We start from the raw sequence: 21,143 nt of genomic DNA on the forward strand, positions 1-21,143 counted from the left end.
TAAAAACTATGGTGAGTAATGGTAATTTAAACAGAAACAGAAACTACAACATGATGAGAGGTGTTGTCCATGATGGATGTCACCCTCCTCTCACCCACGTCCTCTATGGAGTCCAGAGGACAGAGCTCGCTCTCCTGATCAGTTTATTAAGTTTGCTCCTGTCCACAGTGTAGAAGATGGCTGAAGCCACCACAGAGTCATAAAAAAGCTCTGTCTCCTCAGCACGTGGAGGCGACTCTGGCCCTTCTTGTAAAGAGGTTCATTGTTGAGGTGAACACTCAGGGATTTGTAGCTCTCCACCACCTCAGTGTCCGATCCCTGGAGGTTCACCAATGTGAAGTGGGATGTTTTCCTTCTGAAGTTTACAATCATCTCTCTAATCTTGCTGGTGTTGAGCTGAAGCTGGTTGATGTCCGTCCTGTTTTCCAGATCGTTCCCTGTCAGAAACACATCCAACAACGGCTGTGTCATCGGATGACAGTTAAATAAGAGAATTAACATAAATAACTAAATACATAATTTAATAATAATAATAATGGCAGCGTAATGGAAGGTTTTAATGTACTTGCTTATCAATTCTAATGTTGTCATTCATCTTTTGTATCCAACTGCCAATAAACTATGATGCATATCTTCTGTTATTATTCTGTAGTTTCAAATTAAAAGCACTGCATCACTCCATTAGACAGACCCACTTTGATTCCTTCCGAGGCTTTCACTCTGAGACATCTGAAGGATTGTTTTGAGTAAAGTTCAGTCACATGCATGGTTCCCATACACTGTATGAACATACTCTATGGCATACAATATCGCTGAGCAGTGTAGAGTATAGTTAGCTGTTGCCACCTTGTGGCACTTGTATGTTATTACAACAGTAACAGTGCAGTTTGGATGGGAAATTAACACAAGTACACCCGCAGTGACTGCAATTGCATAATAACACTTTAGTAATCCAGAACAACGCAGGGCTGTAAACAGCATGTTGAATTTAACATTTAAAATGCAGATTGTGCCTTTAAGTGTCACATTTATCTGTGATGAATAATTAAAGAGTCTCATTGGAAAATAGTTTTTAATCGACAACCCTGTACCTGACGCTCTTGTACAGAGTCATTCAGTGTTTTTCAGAGCTGTGAGGTTGCTTTCCTTCAGACGTCTTCCATCAGCTCTGGAGTCATCTGAGAGGAAATTTGATTACGCCAGCCTCTCCGGAGAGGAACGCTTACAGGATCAATACCCTGTAATTTATATGATGTGGCAGCATCACTGACATACAACTTTAACCACTTACTGACAACGCAACTATCCGTATATTGTCCAACCCCACAGAATAAGTTAGCAGCAGATACTAGGGTAGGTTATTCATGTAGAGAGTAAACAAGCTGGGCTTGCTAACCTTAAATAAACCCACTGGTTAATCTTTTTCTGGATTTTTGCTCTTTGATATTGGGAAGGTTGATGCCAATCTCCAAACTCTTCATAGCCCCATGCAGATCAGACCTGCTGGCTCCAGTTCTGCAGCCAGCAATGCATGCACTTTCAGGTTTTAACCTGCCGTTCACATGAACATGTACACACAATCAAGTCCACGTTTTTATTTTTATCCCCCCCCGCCCCTGGTGGTGTCTGGAGTTTGCATACTTCCTGTAAGAGCACACACACACACACACGATCTAAATATGTAGATGACATGACTGAAACCCAGTGGGTCAGACTATAAATAGAAAAAGCATATCTGCTCACAGCCTGCCCTTATTATTAAACATGTACGACATCTCATCTGCATATGACAGAACATTTTATCTCCTCACTTTGGTTATTAAAAATTAAGACAGTGTGAAAGTCAGTGTTTGAGGTTTTGTGTGTGAACCATGAGCGATGAAGCACAGACTCAAACATAGAAAGTCACATGAGTTGGACTAATTCAAATTCCTTCGAGGCATTTTCTCTGTCGAAACACTTTGTTCAAACCTATATTCATGTGAGAGTGGCTTTAATGCCCCGGTCACATGATGAGTCTTAAACTCCAGATTTCATTGTGTTCGCAGGTTCTTAAAGGTTTCACTAACTCAGTAACAGTCAATCACTGACCTACATATTGTATTGTAGGCAGTGCTAATCAAATACTGTTTATTTCTTGAAGACAATGAGGGAGGACTAATAATAATAATAACTAATAATAACTATAATAACCAACAGAAGACTAAAACATCCACTCATCTACAAATTATAGATGTTTATGTTGTTGGTCATTGCTGCTTTTTATATTTTTATAACTAAAGCAATATCATATGAGAGGGAGTGCTGTTGTACTGAATATTGGCACGGCTGCATTTCGAGTTCTCCAAGTGCCATTTAATAGTCAACAGCAATAAGTGACAAAACGTTATGTTTAATTTGGTTCCGCCAACACAAATAGTTCCACAATTCTGGTAAAGTCAAACATGTTTAATATAATCAGAAGGCATCAAACAGGAAGCAGGACACTGGGAAGTTACTTTGGATGAACAGGTTTATTATCAGATAATCGTATCTGGTTTCTAACGGCGGTAAATGGTCGATCCTTGTGTGTTTTTTGAACTTGCTTGTTTGTTACGATCTAAAATAGACGACGATCGTTAACCGTAAGCGACCGGAACGTTAAATGTAACAGCCGTTGTGAAGCAGAGTGCCGTTATTCTCTATAACAGCACTCATGGAACCACTCTTAATCTTAATCCACAGACATCCAAACGTCAGCATTCAGTTCAGTGTGTTAAGGTTATCTGACTTTGACAGCTGTCAGTTATTGGTTCGAATAAACCAATAGCCACTCCACGGTGTGAGGTGATATTTCCACGGCGACCAGGGTGTGACCACGCCTTTAGTCATATCTCACTGTCCGTCTGCTGATGTATTTTCAAACATGTGATTCATTTATTCCCCCCCCCCCCCATAAAAGCCCCATTTAGAAAAACACTACAGCCTCTTGTCTTATGGCTTTGTCTTTTTCTCTCCTGCACAAAATCTGCATCAACGAGCACATTTCCCCCCTCGACACACTCCTGCTCTTTGTCCGTGTGTGTGTGTGTGTGTGTGTGTGTGTGTGAGAGAGAGAGCTCCCCACGTGTGTTGGTTTAAGTTGGCAGAGTTTGGATTGTTGATTGTGTGCAGGCATGTGTGACCCACAAAATAAAGGCCACTGTGTGTGTGTGTGTGTGTGTGTGTGTGTGTGTGTGTGTGTTGCTGGCCCTTTAAGCCCGTTGTGATTGAAGGGACTGTGTGTGTGTGTGTGTGTGTGTGTGTGTGTGTGTGCGCATGAGTCAGCCAGTGCATTGCTATGTGTGTGTGTGTGTGAGAGAGAGCAAGACATCTGAGAGCTGCAGCTCTACCACTGGCTCTCTCAGTCCCTATTCGTCCTCAGTGTCTCTCGGCCACTTTCTCTCTCTCTCTCTGCTCATTTGAAGGATATTTCTTGGATGAACTGACGCCCATATATGGACCTCACATCGTCTGTCGGTGGGCTTTGACAGACCTCTGCTGTATGTTGTGTGTGCGTGAGCCATGCTCCGTGTGTTTATCCTGTGTGCAGAGCATCTGCAAACGCCGGACGATGACATCAGCGACTCCTACTGCACCGTCACCTATGAAGGTAGGGGGTGGTGGAGGTGTGTGTGTGAGTGAGAGAGGTTAAGACACTATGGGGGGGAGAAGAAAAGAGAGAAATTGGGAATAAGAGAAGCTCGTGTACAAAGAAACATTGAACCCCCTCCTCCTCCTCTTGCTCTCTAACAGCTGAGGTTATTATTGGAAAGGCTCTGCCAGTCTTCTTTCAGTCTGTTTGGGGTGGGGCGGACAGAGAGAGAGAGACATGATGGGGGGAAACAGGAGTTATTCCCAGTTGAACTGTTCTGAGGTGTGTATCCAGGAAAGCATGGCTGTGTTTATAGATACCACCATCCACTCAGCAGAGTTTATCCTCCGGGGCCATCCGTCTTTCAGCCTCTCTGCTGACGGGGTCCTCACTTCACTTACCATATATTGCTTTTAGGTTCACCAGGTTTAGGTTGGTAGAGATTTGTAGCCATGTGAGCTTTGGTCTGAACTGAAAATATTCAATGGTTTGATGTGAAATTTTGTAGAGACTTTCCCCAGATGGTGTTTGAATGACTTTGTGCCTTGTGCCATTCAATGAAATATCATCCACGTCATGGATACAACAGTTAGTTTGGACCATGTAATTGGATAAGAGCACTGACAGTATAAAGGATGGATGTATGACAGATTTCTGGCTTCTGGCTCTGTCAGTTATCTTCAGCACAAGGCCGTAGGACAGTTGAACGTCAACTGCCGGCCCACAGGCCGCATCCGGCCTCCAGAGCTTTCCATCTGGCCCCCAGAATATTACTGGATTCAGGAATAACCTCGTGAAGAGGACTAAGTATGTTTCTACATTCTTATTTAAGTGAAATGAAACAAACGCCCTCAGGAAAGTAGCTTGTGCTAAAGCCTCCAGTTAAAATATGATTATAAACGTGTTTCTCTTTTCAGGAAATGAAACCTTTGAATACGTATATTGAATGAAGCTTGAATATATTGAATGAACCTTAAATATAGAGTTAACCTTGAATATATGGAGTGAACCTTGAATCTATGGAATGAACCTTGAATCTATGGAATGAACCATGAATATATGGAGTGAACCTTGAATATATTGAATAAACCTTGAATATATGGAATGAACCTTGAATATATAGAGTTAACTTTGAATATATGGAGTGAACCTTGAATATATGGAATGAACCTTGAATATATGGAGTGAACCTTGAATATATGGAATGAACCTTGAATATATGGAATGAACCTTGAATATATGGAGTAAACCTTGAATATATGGAATGAACCTTGAATTTATGGAGTAAACCTTGAATATATGGAATGAACCTTGAATATGTGGAATGAACCTTGAATATATGGAATGAACCTTGAATATATAGAGTTAACTTTGAATATATGGAGTGAACCTTTGAACCTTTCATTCCATATATTCAAAAGTTTAATTTCCTGAATGGCATGCCATAGATACAATATTAACTTTAAATTTTACAGGAGCGTTGAGAAAAGTTCTGGCCCTTGGACAAAAGTAGTTGATGACCCCTGTTGTAGGAGGTACAACAGCACTCTTTTGCGTGTGGCATTGCTTTAATAACTCCTCACTATCTTGAAAGCTGAAGGATTGATCGTCATAAAATTTGCTGCACTTGTTCACGTCCATACCAGGATCAGCTGTAGTAACTTTGGTGATGCTCCGACCTTTCCTCTAGCAGTTTTTGAGCATTTTAACATGCTGATGTTTTGGCTCAAAGCACCGCTGTGCTTTAAGAGCCAGAGCTGCTAGCATGGATGTAGACTCTTAGTCTTGTTTATAGACTAGAAATCCCCCTTCCTCTCTGAGCTCACAGCCAGGAAACGTCTTAAATATTCAGATATACAATATGTTCTGAACCCAGAGCCCCTTTTAGAGCAACCAAACTCACATGAGGACCATTGCTTTTGTGGAATGTCATTAAAGGGTCGCGTACTTTATTTTATTCTCCATCGTTTGGTGACCCCCAAGTTGAGAGTGACGGCAGTAGAGTACAACAGTAGAGCTTTTGGTACTTATGTAATGAAGAAACATAGTTGAGTTTTCAACTGACAATAAGTGTGTCATGAACTCATGACGCTTTCTGCCGCACAAAAGTTTCCCTGTCTATTATAGGGCAGTGCCTGGAGTGTGTCTCCACACACACAATATTTTACTCAGGGCTGGAATTAAGTGAATTTGTAAGGATAAACTTATGACTAGTTAAACTTGTGTTATGTTTTTTTAAAGTGTTTTTCGACGGCTGTGGTACAAACACTACCAGTCCCTTATAACTCGTGGGTGATACCAGGAGCACAAAGATCAGAAAGAACGTCACGTACTTTTGAGAGTTTGACAGCCAATCAGAAATCAGTATTTTTTGTGTCATGGTATAATATGAGATATTTGCACTTCTGGATGATGTTGTACTTACGCATGCAATATTTTGTATAAACAGCAAAGAAACTGGGTAGGCACATAAAGTTTCCTTTCCTGTATATACAGGCACCCCAACCAGTATGTCCGGTTCTGTTTCATCAACAGTTCTGTTGGAAACATTTAATCTAATGTTGCCAAAGTTTGGGAGCATTGTCCTAAAATATTTATAAACAGTTCTGCACACAGTGTGGCTGTTTGACAGCATCGAACTTTAATGACTGACTACTAGCCAGCCAGCCGTGGTATATGTGGAATAACATACTACCATACTATACCAAGTATAATAGCCTCTGTGCAGTGCATTATTGTTCATAACTTCACAGCCTTTGTCAAAACTTAAAAATAAAATGCCAAAGAGATACATATCTATTGTTGTTGTCATTGTGGTAAATCCTCCGTTGCTGCTGCTCAGTCTGACATTTCTTTTGTCGGCCTCACTTTGTTGACTGATATCGGATATTTAATCTGTTTTAACTGAAAGCTGAATGCTGCGTCTGCTCTTCAAAACTGCTGCATCATTTCTTCCGTTCAGAGTTCATTACATTTAAAGGCTGTCAAAGAAGAAAAATCTAGAGTGTCCAGAGTGTCTGTCAAATCAAAAAGGCAGCCAGTATCTGACATCAGTGACATTTTACATGTAAAAAAAACCCTCTTCTGTAAATAACCTCTAACCTCGTCATGAAATGCAGTAAACATGTTTTCATCAGGATCAAATGAACACTTCTTTCACATGATATGAAGCATTAGTGCAAATAATTAGCATGAAGTATGTTCAGTTCATATACAGTTGTTCAAGGCTGGAAAACACCCTCGTGCTGCAGGCTGGGTTAACAAGGTCGTGATTACCCACAGTGGAGAGAATTGGTCATAAAGCCTGAAGCTCATATGAGACCGTGGATAAGTCCTCAGTTCTTCAAACTTATTTCTTGCTTAATTTATATTCTAAAGTCATGATCATATGATTTCTAAAGACGTGACCCTTGTATGTCAGAGGCAGTTGTGACTTGCTGCTAACTCTGGACGGCTTTCAACTTGTGGGGACAAGAGAGCAATTTCTTAATCTCTGTTGTCTTTTGTTTTCTTTGAACAATTGCTTATTGCAGTTTACTGACATCAGATTATAGGATTTGTGCTCATATTTTGCACCATTAACAAGAATAATTAATTGGAGTTTGATATCAGGACAATCAGTCTCTGATGTGTTCATCTTCGTGTCTTTGTTACAGTTTTTCTCATGTTTCTGTTACTCTATACAAATGTATGAGTGTGTGCCCGATCTTTTGTCTGCAGGTGGCGCTCTCTTGCTGTGCATGTGTTGTCATTCATACATCTGTGTGTGACCTTAGCGCCCCCTCCTCATTGGCTCCTGATTTCAGCTCATGCATTTTTTGTGTTCAGTTCAAATTCAAGGAAAATTTTAGGTTTGAAAACAACTGGCCTTGAGAGTTGTTAGTTTGCTGTCTCAGTCTTTGAGATTTCTTGACCCAACTTGATTTTGAATGCCACACCAGGCCTCAAGGATCCCAATACAACTCCCCTTTGATTCCTTGAAAAGTCCCTGAATTTGTTCATTGTTGAATTAGCTAAGATTGGCTAATAATTTAGTTCTTTTTACATTTTGGAGTTTGTAGGTTCTTTACATGTTAAGGCACTTAGAAGAGTTTTTTTCCCACAAGAAGAGGATTAAAAGTTCAGGGGGTGCTGGTTTGGGAGACTTTGACAGTTTACTATAAACACCAGATTGAAATAAATTCATAAAATACACAAACAGAGGGATTATAGGACAGGGAGAGGTCGGGTGGTAGAGAAATGTACTGGCAAATATAGACACAAAGATGTGGGCAAAATAGGGAAAAAGCCAGGAGACAAAAGAGGAAAAGAGAGCAGGAAATGTTGAGATTTCCTCTGGATGTGAGGTGTGTGCTCGCTTGTTGCCCTCTTTCCCTCAGAGTGTGGTGGAAAGAGTCCGAAAGAGAAAGAAGCAGCCTTTGTGAAGGCACTTGAGAAAAAGAGCTTTTATTTTGTACTTTCAGACGCAGACAGATGCTGTGAGACAAAGCGGGAAACAATCTTGGATGGATAAATTGTGTTTTTGTGATGCTGGGACTTCCATTTTGCCAAATAAGGACCTGAGTTTTCTGATAGTCACTTTAGAAAGTCAGATAATTTGATATAAAAGATCTAAAAGAGTTTTTTTTCAAGCCGTGAATATCTTTTTTTTCACGAAGAAGAGCTTTTCTTATGCACTTTGTCCATTTTTGCCACCCGTTGGTCTTTCTTAGTTCTGGTGTCTAGGCACATCAAAGTTCCCAGGGCCATGTAACCAGCCATCCGTTCTGACCTGGATTCCTCTCACCTGCTTCTTTCTCTGAGTGATTTCCTTGAGTGTTAGGACTTTGCTGAGTTTTCAGCCATGTTGCGTTGCGTTCTTCAACGAGCCAACAACCTGAGACACTCCAACCCCCTGGCTAGTGTCACCTTCAGAGGTAAGAGGATGATGGGAGCTTCAGGGGGTCGGTTAGATGATAGTTGATTGATGATTGTTGTAGACTACTTTGATCTAGTGCATTGATTCTTGACCAGGGCTACCTGTACACCAGGTAGTTATGGGAAAGATTGCGTATGACCTCAACTACTCAAGGACAACCATTTGGCTTGAGGGTGATCTTTAATATATTCATTGTTACAAGTTTTTAGCCAAATTCAGCACACGTTGAAACCAAATTTCTAGAAAATCAACAGCTTGTGCCTGAACAGAAAAAAATGATATATACAATTGACCAAACTTTCTTGCATGCTTACTCGTTCAGGGTGTCTTCTGTGAACAAATCATCATCGAGTTTCAAGTTCTCTTGATAACAGCTTGTAGTCTTAGGGTTGGTTGCAGGCAAGTCTTGATTTTGGGACCACCAGAAGGTCTTGGTCGGTAGACCTCAGTAGTCTCACTGAGGTCAGGGGCCACAATAATTCTGAAATATAAAGTGGTGTCAGTCCATGTAGTACTTTATGGGTGATAAAAGAACTTCTACATTCAACTGGTAACCAATGTAGATTACCCAACACAGGTAACCTACCACATGTGTTAGTTAGGTGGGTCCGGGACAATGAAGTTAAATAGTTTTGACTGTTTTTAGGTCAAAACTTGAGTGTAAACTCAAGTCAACTCTTTAGGGAGTCTCACCTGTGTTGAGCATATCTGGCTGAACATTGCTACTAGGTTAGTGTCTGGTTTAACTGAATACGCCAAATGGCTCGAGGTGAAAGTAACTTGGCTACCTGGTCTGTTTTTCCATCAGTTTGTTGTTGTACTTTCCACGAGTCAGTGTCTGCCTTCTTAATGAGGTGAGCTCTGCTGTTAACTTCCTGCCTTTGTCCTGACACTGTTTCCTGGTGCCATCACAAACACATGCTTGTTCTTCTACACTGCAGAGCAGAAAAACACAAATAAGATTGAATGTAAAATGTTATGTATTTGAAACCAAACGCCGTCATCATGTTTATAAAGAACTATGAAATTTTTAGGGAGGTCTGGAGATTGATTGTAATTGGCAGCCATGGGAACGTCATGAACAGTCAAGTGCTTCTGGGTTGCAACAGTTTAAGGAATTTAGAGCAGAGCAAGAGAGAGTTTCCTCCCCTTCAGAAAGAGATACCATGCCCATTTATAGAAATTACAGACGATATTAAAAAAGCAATGAAGCTGTGGGAAGAAAGAGAAATTAAAGATTTCTAAACAACTGTAAGTGTAAATAAATATGCATTTTACTCTGAGAGCATCTTGAGCTGCTGGAAAGACTTCCCTGAGATCTTCTGGAGACCTTTTAATACTGCAGGGACTCTGCAAACTTTCGAAATTGGTAGACCACATGGAGTTTTAACCAAAGATTTGATCATTGCTAATGTATTAATGGTTTACCTACTTTTTTTTCTTTTCACCTCTACATCGTGTTTGTGCCCATGTTTCTGCAGGTGTAGGCAGGTATAAACACGTATATGCGGTCAAATGTGACAACATGTGCTTGTGTTTGTGTGCTAAGCGGCAGGATTTCCTGACCAAGTGTTGTTATTGGAACATTAAGTGTTGTTCTCTGTCAAAACCAGAAATAAAAACTGACAACCCTGCTACTTCATCCCAGTCCTGTGCTATTTATAGCCTGGACACACAGTGGTCTCAGAGTAGTTCCTGAAGACCTGTTGAATGAGAGATAATGCACAAAGAAGATTTAGCAACTGGATGGTGTAACTTACAGTGGTTGTAATCTCCCAAAAAGTAAATCAGGGATTCAGATTTGCTACCAAACCTCAACTCTACAGCCAGTTATGTTACCTTTAGTTCTTTACCTTTCACCCTTGTTTGCACATTTGTTTCCTGATGGACAGTAAACTAAACCAGCCAGTGTTGTGCCAGAACCGGAGCTGGGTGGGAAAATTGATTAAAATCATTAAGACAATGTCTTTTGAAAAGTGGGAACCGGCAAACTGGCAACACATACATCATCACACACTTAGGCACTCAGACGTACACACACACACACACTCAGCCCATGGTCTAAACTTAGGTTTCCCATACGTGCTTCACGGCGCTGTGGGTCACAGTTGTTCTATTCTCGGCTCATGACAGAAACTGTGCCAAGCTTAACCAACCAGGAAGTTAACGCTGTGCCACTTCCTGTCTCTGAGATGCTCACTTTGATACTAGGGCTCCTGGGAGACACACACACACACACATACAAACACAAGTACACACTCAATACACAATATAACATACCCTCTTGACCCTGCTGTGGAAGGGTGGAGGTGTTTTTTAAAGATATCTTCCAAGAACGGAGGTACACTTACGTAGGTATTTGTGTAAGAACATAGTTGTGTGTGTGCGTGTGTGTTCTCACATTGGGTGATGACTGTGGGGAAAACAGGAAAGCAAACAACCATTCTCAGGGTGTGTGTGTGCAGACAGAAAGAATGTGTGTGTGTGTGTTAATCAACAAGTCTATGGATCAGTGGACTGCCTGATGTTTCATTTTTGGCAAATCAATCACAGTGTGTGCACTAAACTGATTAATTTAGTATAATTTGGGGAAAAAAACAAAATCACCATCAGATCTCCAGACTGACTTTCTTCGTACATTTCATTTTTGCTGTTATTTACCTATGGATCCAGCTGTGTGGCTATCGTTGGAGCTAATCGCACCCTTTTTTAGACAGTCATTGTGGTTCTACAAGAAGCACCAAGACCACTAACAGTATAAAGAATATGCATGATGTCACCAACAATGTTTCTGAAGATCTTTTGTGAAGCTTAGAATATGTGGATTGATTCACTTATGAAGCCAGCCAAGTGGACGTTTAGTCCATGGAGGTTGCCACAATGAGGGTGACACTTTTGTGCAAGTAAAGACTTCAGGGTTTGTATCATGGACCGGTCTGCGTTTAACTTCCATGCGACACCCTGCTGCTTGTGACCTCTTTGTTGCTGTTCTTTCAAACTTGCAGCCCTCTCACAGGAATTGTGACCCGTTGACACTAGAATCTGTCATTGGTTACATTTAAAAAAAAAAAAAAATGTGTGAACAGCCAAACTACGAAATCAAATTTGAGACTAAGACTTTCAGTGTAATCGTCTCACTAGCATAGCTCTACCCTCTTAGCCTTGTTTGTGTTATACTCTGTTATTAATGAGCAGCTTCTGCAATCAGACAATGGTCATTGTCTCTGTTTCCTTTCGTCTGGAAAGAACATCTCAATCTTTGTGTTTTAATATTACTCTTCCTTTTTACTAAATCCAAAGCTAAATCATGATAATCGTCCTCTATGTGATTATTCACGACATTCTCATGTGTGTGTGTTCTGCGATCAGAGCTCTTAAGTAGCTACTGATGAATCCGGGCAGTTTATTGGTCCATCTTACGCCCAACTTCCTGTCAGAGTGCCCGACAGACAGGAAATCAGAGCTCAGAACTCCATGTCACAGGAAGCCACAGAAAGATAACACACACAAAAAACTATTTGTTGCCCTATGTGTGTGTGTATGCACATGTATGAAAGGTCGAGTGCTTGCTATTTTCTACTCACTGAGTCATGGTTAGCTCAGGGTTCAACTCCCACAGGAGGACAGTTACAGTTGGGTTGAGTTAAAAAACAAATTATTACAATTACAATTGAAAATATGTAAATGTATTTACCACATCACTATTAGCCTAAATATTGATTAAATCACTGCTAGTAATTGTTTGGGAAGATGCTCCCAAATATTGATCAAACACCTTATTAGTATCTCAGCTAGTATGTGTGCTCGCCTGGTTGCCAAGAGGCTTTCTACAAACAAAACATTTTGGTAATAACTAGAAAAGACATTTTGTTGGATCCTAAATGTTTTACTGTATTTTTTGGAATCTGACTCTTAATGTTGCCATTTTTTCTGTTTTGTTCAGGGTGTAAGAAGAAGACAAAGATCATCAAGAACAACCCTAACCCTGTTTGGAACGAGGTACGTCACACAACCTCAAACCATTATTAGCTTTTTAGACATCTACAGGCCTTGGATATTTGTTAAAACAAAGAATGAGGAAGGTTGTGAATGTAAAAATACAGTCAATACACAATGTTGTTTCTTGTCCCGGTTCAGGGTTTTGAATGGGATCTAAAGGGGATTCCTCTGGACTCTGGAGGAGAGCTCCACTGTGTCGTCAAAGACCATGAGAAGATGGGCAGAAACAGGTACTAACTGCTGCTTGTGGCAGTCACTGTATTACATTACCTTCAAAAGTAAATTTTTACTGACTAAAATCAGTTTTGAGACATCTCTGTCTTAAATTAACGCTTGGTCATACAATGATAAATAATCATGTTTATTGAATATACCATAAAATTCATTACAAAAAGGAAGCAACCTCTAATCACATGTTACACAAGTTTGAATACATGCTCGTGGTACAGCTCTGTGGATGCCAATGACGGTCATGTTGGACTATTGGATTCACTGACATGAAATTTTGTACAGGTATTTGTAGTCCCCAGAGGCTAATGACTTTGGTGGTACTGTGAATTTTTCTCTCCTGCCATCAGTAGTTTGACATATATTGGACAGACTGACATGAAATAAAAATGACTTTTCATTCAGTGCCACAAAAAATCCATTTATCCAATACTTTTGTTGATGGCCAAACGCCCACAAAACCAAAACCATTAGCCTCAGCTGTACTCAGTACACATTAACTGATGTTAAGTGTTAAGAAGAGAGGGTGGCTACCACTCTTGTATTTGCAGCTGTCATCTGATTTGACCCCAGAAACCACACCATGGTTAGTTAAACTAATAATGCCAGACTGCAAACCCATTTCCTCGACTTGAAGCAACAACCTGCTCCAATTTGGCTCTGTGATGAGATTAGTGTAGATGAAAAGCAGCAGCCTTTAGCGTACGGCACTTCGTCTAACCAGAACATTTCAGGCAACCTGTCCTCCGTGTTAAAGGAACCAGACCTTTTGTCCAAATTCAATTGAATGTCCTGAGTAATTAACATGAATTCTGATGACCAAAGTGTCTTTTTGAAGGTTAAAACAGTTCATCTGAGAAACCTTTTCCTCAAAATAGATGATACATGATGCAGCAAACTTCTCAGATAACATATTTATACATCCTTTCTACGTAGAATACAGATAAATCATTCCCATACCACAGGGTGCAGGAATTCAGATAAGAACTATGACATTGTCAGACGGCTTGGACCAAACTCAGGGAACAGACAGGGGTGTGGCCCGTCTCCCAGAGTTGTTTGTTTTATGAGAACACCCCTTCAGATGGTTATTTTTGGATCGTTCCACTTCATCAAGATGTCAAGCATGTTGGAGTTCGTCAAAAGGGAAGGGGCAGGCATGAAAGAATCGAGTCATCCTCTCATTGTGGTCGCAGAGTATTTATTCACTTATATTTCCACCCATTCACTGACTGATGCTGATTTATTGATGCATTCATCAGCCTCTCATACGTACGACCAGAGTGCGACCTCTTTGGTTTGGTGTACCAAAAGTTCAGCCACATTTCACTGCACGTTTCAGTCACAAGCATGAATTTATTGACTTTTCTTCCATGCCTGTTGGCTTTTGCTATGGCAACATGTTAAAGTGTTTGTGTTTGTTTAGGTTCCTGGGGGAATGCCGGCTGGCTCTCAGAGACGTTCTCAACTCTCCCAACCTGGCCGCCACCTTCACCGTCTCCCTGCTGGACACCAAGAGAAACAACACAGGGGTGAGCATGAACGCAAGCAGATTAATTTATAGGCTCATTGTATCAGGAAGCAAATCATAAATCATTCTGAGTTTCCTGTCCGAACCTTACTATGAAGAAACCTTCCTGAGCCAGAGCAGAATAACAAACACAAACAAGAGTATCTGTTTTATGTCATGCACTCTTACTCCAACCTTTCAACATTTATTATTCTTTAGAAAAAGGCCACAGTGGTGAGATTATTCAACATGTTCCCAGTACGCTTTGTTATTCTAGTTTTAGTGTCTTGCATAAAGAAAAACTTATTTGGGTCATAAAAAGAAAACAAATATGATGATAAGTGACCCAATGCAGACATGCACACACACACACATGCCTACCTTACCAACAGTGGACTATGAGTCTACACTGACCAAATGTGGACTTTGTTAATGCTGTTAAAAAAATACAAGAATATTAAATATAAATAATATAAAAATTAGTTAGTTTGAGGTATTTTACCATAGTATTATTTAATATATGTTTTTTTAATGTTTTTAAAAGAAATTGCCAAGTGGGGACTTTAATCGCCATCAAAGAGGGGATTATTATTAGCAACAACATTACGGGAATTCATTCAAAGAGGGGATTATTATTAGCAACAACATTACGGGAATTCATTCTTCTCACAAACACAAACCTCAATGTCCCACAACTATTACAGTCATCCTCTGTTTTTTTTAGCAGCAGATGAAACAGCATTTCCCATACTCGTTTCCTGAACCCACAACAAAGTCGGAGTGGATCTGATAGATGTCCCCAGACACAAAAACATAAATACAGTCAATTAATCATTTAATATAAACTAAGTGCGACTAAAAAACAAAACATAGTGTGATACATATAATACATATGTGTGAGTTTAAGTGAGTATTATCTGGAACTAGCAGGTAAGATTTTGCTTTAGAAAAGTTGCATTTTAATTGTAGGATGATGAGTCTTTACTGAAGATTTCAAAGTTGTGGATTAAATATTATACTTTTGGAAATATTAATGTTTTGAAATGATTGAAAATGTCTTTTTCACAGGCAAAATCAACAATTATCAAGTAAAAACTGATAAAAAAGATCAACATCTTTGAACTTTCACTATAAACTGCATAATAGGGAATACCTAATTGTAATCACATACCTGTTGAACACAATCAGACTGTACACACAGACCTTGATATCTTTATTTACAGAAACATTACAGCTTATCACTTGCTTGCATGTTCCTGTTAGAGGAAACTACAGAAGACTACACCTTTTACTGGTCTGCACACCCTCCAGTGCACTGCTGCAGCAACTTTGCCTTAATAAATCTTCATCTTCATCAGTGTCTCCTCTCAAGACTTAGCAGGAAATGTGTTCATTTTACCTGACACAAACAATAACTACATCATGTTGAAGCGTATTGCTGCCTTGTCAGACATCATAACATCATGTTATGACGTGATAAGTTTCATGTTGGAGCCACATATTTTGGAGAAGTTCAATCAATTTTACTTCCTATTAAAGGAAACTACAGAAGACCACACTACTTTTACTAGTCCTTCATTTGTGAGTCATTTTTATACAGTTTTTATCCTTTCATACCTTGAATGTTCTTATGTTTAAAATATATAGACATGGCGGTTCAACTCTTTTGGTGTGTTTGTGTTGAAATCCTCTCATAACCACAGAGAGAACTGAAGAATGGTGGATGGTTTCACTTTAGCGATTCATTTTCAAAGTGGAAAAATGTCGGTGGCAGTGCTTTGGAGTGTCGTTCCAAGTGAAAAAAAGCTACCATAACTAATTTTACTAATTCATAACATTAGTTCATGTGCATGAATGTTTAAAAAAAACGTATAGAAAGAGGATTTCAGAAGCACATCCAGAAATCTTAGCTCGCCACTTCTGAACCTTACACAGCTTATACATTCTTGCCTGCTCTTTAGGCTTACACTAGCAGCAAATGTGCTCATTTCACTTGACACAAACAACAATTATGTGATGTGCAACTGGACAGTTATTTAAAGGACAACTCTCTAGGGATCATCGTCGATTTGAACCCAGGACCTCTTGTACCCGAAGCAAGAATCGTACCCCTAGACCAACAAGCCACAAAAGTTAGTTTAATTCAATCAACCTTACTTCCCGTTAAAGGAAACTACAGCAGACTACACAACTGACTGATACACTGGCTGGCACATTGCTGCAACTACTTCTACTTAATAAGCCTTTATTTGTGAGTCATTTTGTCTTTCATACCTTGAATGTTCATATGTTTTAAATCTAGACATGAAAATTCAACATGTTTTGAGGATCTGTGCTGAAATCCTCTCGTAGCTGCAGAGAGAACTGAAGAATGTTGGATGGTTTCACTTTAGTGATTTATTTTCAATGTCAGTGTCAGTGCTTTGGAGTTCCAAGTGAAAAAAGCTACCATAACTAATTTTACTAATTCATAATCATAATTATCATCATCGTGTGCTTTCTGTCTCCACTAGGCCACGTTGACCCTGCAGGTTTCCTACATCCCTCCTCCAGGATCAGCTCCAATCTTCCAGCCTTCTCACCTGCCAGAGCCTGTTCCCCATAACCCCAGTGTGGAGCTGGACACTGTCACAAGTAATATAATTTGCTTGTTAAATTAGATTTCATTTATTTGTATTAGCTTGTTCTATATTTTACTTCTGGGATTACTTTGTGTTTGTCCATGCAGTGATTTCTCTGGACACTTTGGGAGAGGAGGATACAGAGAGTATGATAATGCTGGAGCCAACAGAGGACCAGGGTCCTGATGACGGGCGCTCTATGGTCATTGCGGGCCCACAGGGTCCTCCGGGCCAGGAGTCCCCGACCGCCCAGGTACCCAAACGTTCGCCACCATCTTACAACGCCCATGGAGGTCTGAGGAAGCGGAGGAGAGGAGCCAGCAGTCAGTCCAAACCGCTGCCCAACAAACCACAGGACATACAGGTACAAATTGAAGTATTTGAATTCCACATCCATGCGAAATTTAACCTGTAGATCATTGTGTGATCTGTCAGTGTGTCATGATAGTTGATGATTTTGTCTTTATCTTTTAGGAATAGTTGTGTAGAATTACCCATATAGCTTGCAGTAATATTCAGTATTTTGCCACCTTGTGTTGATTTTGGCAAATTACACAAGCAACACAAAACCATGAAAAGAAGGAAGAAAGTCAGTTTATGATGTTACTTACAGATAACAAATCTTTCTTTTTCTTTTTTTTTATAGTTAAGTAATAAATTGCACACAGCTTAAAAGCTTTATTTTCTGAACTTCTCTAATATACATATTTACTTTATATACATATGCTTTCCTGTCCAGGTTCGTGTGCGGGTCATCGAGGGCCGACAGTTGCCGGGCATAAACATCAAGCCTGTTGTCAAAGTAATGGTAGCCGGACAGACCAAGAGGACCCGTATTAGAAAGGGCAACAACCCGTTTTTTGATGAGGTAAATAAGAATTATTATAATTTTAGATAATAAAATAATAATGTGTCAATGTAAGTTTCAAGTTAAATATATTTCTGTTTTCCTCTCAACAGACGTTCTTCTTGAACTTCTTCGAGACTCCATCAGACTTGTTTGATGAACCTATCTTCATCACTGTGAGTGTGATATTTTTGAATCTCGGAAATCAAATCTTTTTATTTTACTGTAAGAAAGTTTCCTGTTTTGTTCACTATAAGTTACAATAAAATGTGAAATCTCTCTCACAGGTGTGTGACTCTCGCTCACTTAGAACTGATGCTGTGATCGGTGAATTCAAGGTAAACGTCCATCTTAGCTTGACTCTTCAATGCATGTGACAAAGATGTAAAATACTTAATGCTGGACATAGATAGAGAGTAATAATACCACTCTGAAAATACTTTAGTTTACTTAATATTTAATTGGAAATAGTATGAAAACAACTCATCAAAAAAGTTTGGACAGTACCAACTCTTGGTATTTTTTACAGTTGGATGTGGGCACCGTCTACAACGAGCACAGTGAGTTCATGCTTATGTGTTCTTGGTTACTTGTACTGTTGTGGTTTTGGGTTTTTCACTTCCTGGGTTTAAGTTTTAAGTTCCTGGTTCCAGGATATCATTGGTTGGTTTGAAGTTCCTGAATTTAAACCCTCTCTCTTTAGGACACTGCTTTTTGAGGAAATGGCTGCTGCTGTGTGACCCCGATGACCTCTCTGCTGGGGTCAAAGGTTACCTGAAGGTCAGCCTGTTGGTTCTGGCAGCTGGCGATGAGCCACCGGTCGATAGACGTGAGGGTGTGGAGGATAAAGAAGATATTGAAGGGAACCTGCTGAGGCCAGCTGGTCTGTCTCTGAGAGGAGCCACTTTCACCCTGAGGATCTTCAGGGCTGAAGACCTGCCACAAAGTCAGTTAGTGTGTGTTCATTGTTTATTCGTCTTCTTTAAAGACAGAGATTGGGAGATCCCTACTTTCTTTCTCTTTTCTGTCTGCAGTGGACGATGCCTTCATGGATGGGATGAAGCAGATTCTTGGGTTTGACAGCAATCGGAAGAATCTGGTGGATCCTCTAGTGGAGATCCACTTCGCTGGCAAAACTGTGCGTATGGCATCCTACAACTTCCATAGTCATTTGATTTTTATTATAAACTCCACATTAAAGTACCCATGAGATCAAAATTAAGTGTTTTTATCCCATCTGTCTAGTGCTATATATCACCTATATCCCTGTATCTGGTCCAACAATGACAAAAAAAGGTCTTTTTAGCGTTATTGGCTGCTGTATCTGTCAGCTTTCACAGGAGACACATAAATATGGAGAAGCAAATAGCACTGTGCTTTCTTTTTCATGGGAACTTAAAATACAGAGTCAAAGTGTTTCGCATTTATTTCTTTTTTCAGGTCTGCACTAAGATTCTGGAGAAGAACGCCAATCCACAATGGAACCAGAGTCTGAGCATGCCTATAAGGGTAAGACACACAAACATACGATGCAAACACACATTTCTATGCAACTTTATTGTGCCACCAAGACAATTTTACTGATCATTATACTGTTACAGCTTGTATTTTGTTTTATCCTTCCAGTTTCCCTCCATGTGTGAGAAGATGAGGATCAGAATTCTGGACTGGTGAATTTTTGCAGATTTTATTTTGAAAACCTTTGTTTAAACACATTAAACATTGTAATTTATGTCACCACTTGACTTTAAAGGGTTTTCTCTTACTTCGTCATTCCAGGGACAGAGCCAGTCACAATGATGTCATTGGCACCACCCACCTCTGTATGTCTAAGATCTCCGCCCCTGGTGGAGAGATAGATGGTAAGTACCTTGTTTAAACTGGTCTGAACTAGACTGAGCCCGACCACTTTGGTTTGGACTGATTTAGACTAGAGTTGGCTTGGTTTGAGTGCACTGGAGCGTTTATGTTTAACTCATCTTGTCCTGTTTGGTTCAGTTTTTAAGGTTCATTTATGGATATATGTAGTTTATTTTGTTTTGTTTGCTCCAAAATTACAAATTTGTGGTCTTAGTGCTGCCTTAAAACAAACTCAGTGTTAACTGGAGTCACTTGAATCGAAAAGTGACATTTAGATGTATAATATGTCAAATATATGTATAATAATATGTAAAATATATGGGCTATGGTTCTCTATCTGTTCAGTAATCTTAAGAAGTGCACTGTAAAATTACAATAAACATTTATATAATGAGTCACATATTCAAATAAAGATTACTATCGTCATTACTGGCATAATACTTAAAATATCAGTCTGGTTATTTATAGATGTCCATAATTCTAGAGATTTGTACAATTAAAAAAACAGAAAACGACTGTAATAATTTAGGTATTTTCTGTAGATTAGACTCCAGATTTTGAATGTAAAGGTAAAACTTGATGTTTTATCTTTTTGGTCAATTAGTATTACCATACGTTGTGGTAAACCCGATGGTTTTTCTTCAAATTTAACTTACTTCATCAGTGTTGTGGGGCTCTGGCTGGTCTGCATTGACTGCAGATTTGTGGTTTAAGCTGTGTGGTCCCATTCTGCAACAAACTTGAGTGTAAACCACTCTGACTCAGGTCATAGCACAGGACTGGACTAATAAAAGCATGGACGTTTTGTTTCAGTGACATGCATGAAGACTAACTGACATTGCTTGAGTTTCCAGTCCTTGGAGTGTGTCAGTTGTTTTGTTCCAGATGAAGACGACATGCATGAGTTTTGGCATTTCTTCTTTGTCTTTGTTTGGAAACATCTTCTGAATAATGATGGATCATCATTGAAAAATGAGAGAATGTCAGGAACCATAACCAGTATTCTGCTGGTTTTGTGGCTGTGTTGGTCACATTTCAAGTCAAAAACTTAACATAAAGGTGCAACATATCACATAAAAAAAAAAATCAAGTCATAAAGGACCAAACCTGTTTCTTTCTTTTAGCTCCTGAACTACAGCACGAATCATGTGTACTTTACACGTTTACTAACCATTTTCAAACTAGATTCTCTGATACTCCATACATTTAATTTCCTTTATTTAAAGAAGAAATTTTGCACCTTTCCTCAACTAATCTATCTTTTCCTGTTTTCTGCAGTGTTGGAAACCTTTACTAACTTCCTTGTAGGGTACCTTTATTGTTTCAAGTACTTGAGACAAGCCAATGATCTTTACGTATTCAGGGCTTTGTGCAGTTTGTGGTGCGGTGCATCTGCTTTGGGTTTGAGTGGCGTTCAAAGACTTCTGTTTCCTTTCTGTCTGACTCTGAACCATCCTTCCTCTCTACGCATTCAGATGACTTGACTCCACGGACCGTCCATTCTAGCAGTACGTCCATCATCCTCTCTTATTTTGCGTGAAACAGTT

At 39.7% G+C, this 21,143-nt stretch overlaps 1 protein-coding gene across 14 annotated transcripts in view; it reads left to right on the forward strand.

The window, feature by feature from the left end:
- Nucleotides 1-3,346: 3,346 nt before the first annotated feature.
- Nucleotides 3,347-21,143, forward strand: part of dysf (dysferlin, limb girdle muscular dystrophy 2B (autosomal recessive)) — a 77,302-nt gene continuing 59,505 nt past the window's right edge. For 5 of the 14 annotated variants that reach the window (XM_027287781.1, XM_027287786.1, XM_027287784.1 and 2 more), the window contains exons 1-16: nucleotides 3,347-3,631; nucleotides 12,475-12,530; nucleotides 12,669-12,760; nucleotides 14,185-14,290; nucleotides 16,782-16,902; nucleotides 16,997-17,253; nucleotides 17,629-17,757; nucleotides 17,850-17,912; nucleotides 18,024-18,074; nucleotides 18,266-18,296; nucleotides 18,440-18,682; nucleotides 18,771-18,874; nucleotides 19,177-19,245; nucleotides 19,363-19,406; nucleotides 19,516-19,598; nucleotides 21,072-21,104. In XM_027287781.1, the coding sequence (XP_027143582.1) occupies nucleotides 3,544-3,631; nucleotides 12,475-12,530; nucleotides 12,669-12,760; nucleotides 14,185-14,290; nucleotides 16,782-16,902; nucleotides 16,997-17,253; nucleotides 17,629-17,757; nucleotides 17,850-17,912; nucleotides 18,024-18,074; nucleotides 18,266-18,296; nucleotides 18,440-18,682; nucleotides 18,771-18,874; nucleotides 19,177-19,245; nucleotides 19,363-19,406; nucleotides 19,516-19,598; nucleotides 21,072-21,104 (1,570 nt within the window). In that variant the 5' untranslated portion in view covers nucleotides 3,347-3,543. Of the gene's footprint in view, nucleotides 3,632-7,973; nucleotides 8,530-12,474; nucleotides 12,531-12,668; nucleotides 12,761-14,184; nucleotides 14,291-16,781; nucleotides 16,903-16,996; nucleotides 17,254-17,628; nucleotides 17,758-17,849; nucleotides 17,913-18,023; nucleotides 18,075-18,265; nucleotides 18,297-18,439; nucleotides 18,683-18,770; nucleotides 18,875-19,176; nucleotides 19,246-19,362; nucleotides 19,407-19,515; nucleotides 19,599-21,071; nucleotides 21,105-21,143 lie in introns of those variants that run through there. The other 9 variants (XM_027287785.1, XM_027287789.1, XM_027287791.1 and 6 more) reach the window with 5 other exon arrangements.

Source organism: Larimichthys crocea, chromosome XIV, assembly GCF_000972845.2.
Source record: "Larimichthys crocea isolate SSNF chromosome XIV, L_crocea_2.0, whole genome shotgun sequence".
NCBI lineage: Eukaryota > Metazoa > Chordata > Actinopteri > Sciaenidae > Larimichthys > Larimichthys crocea.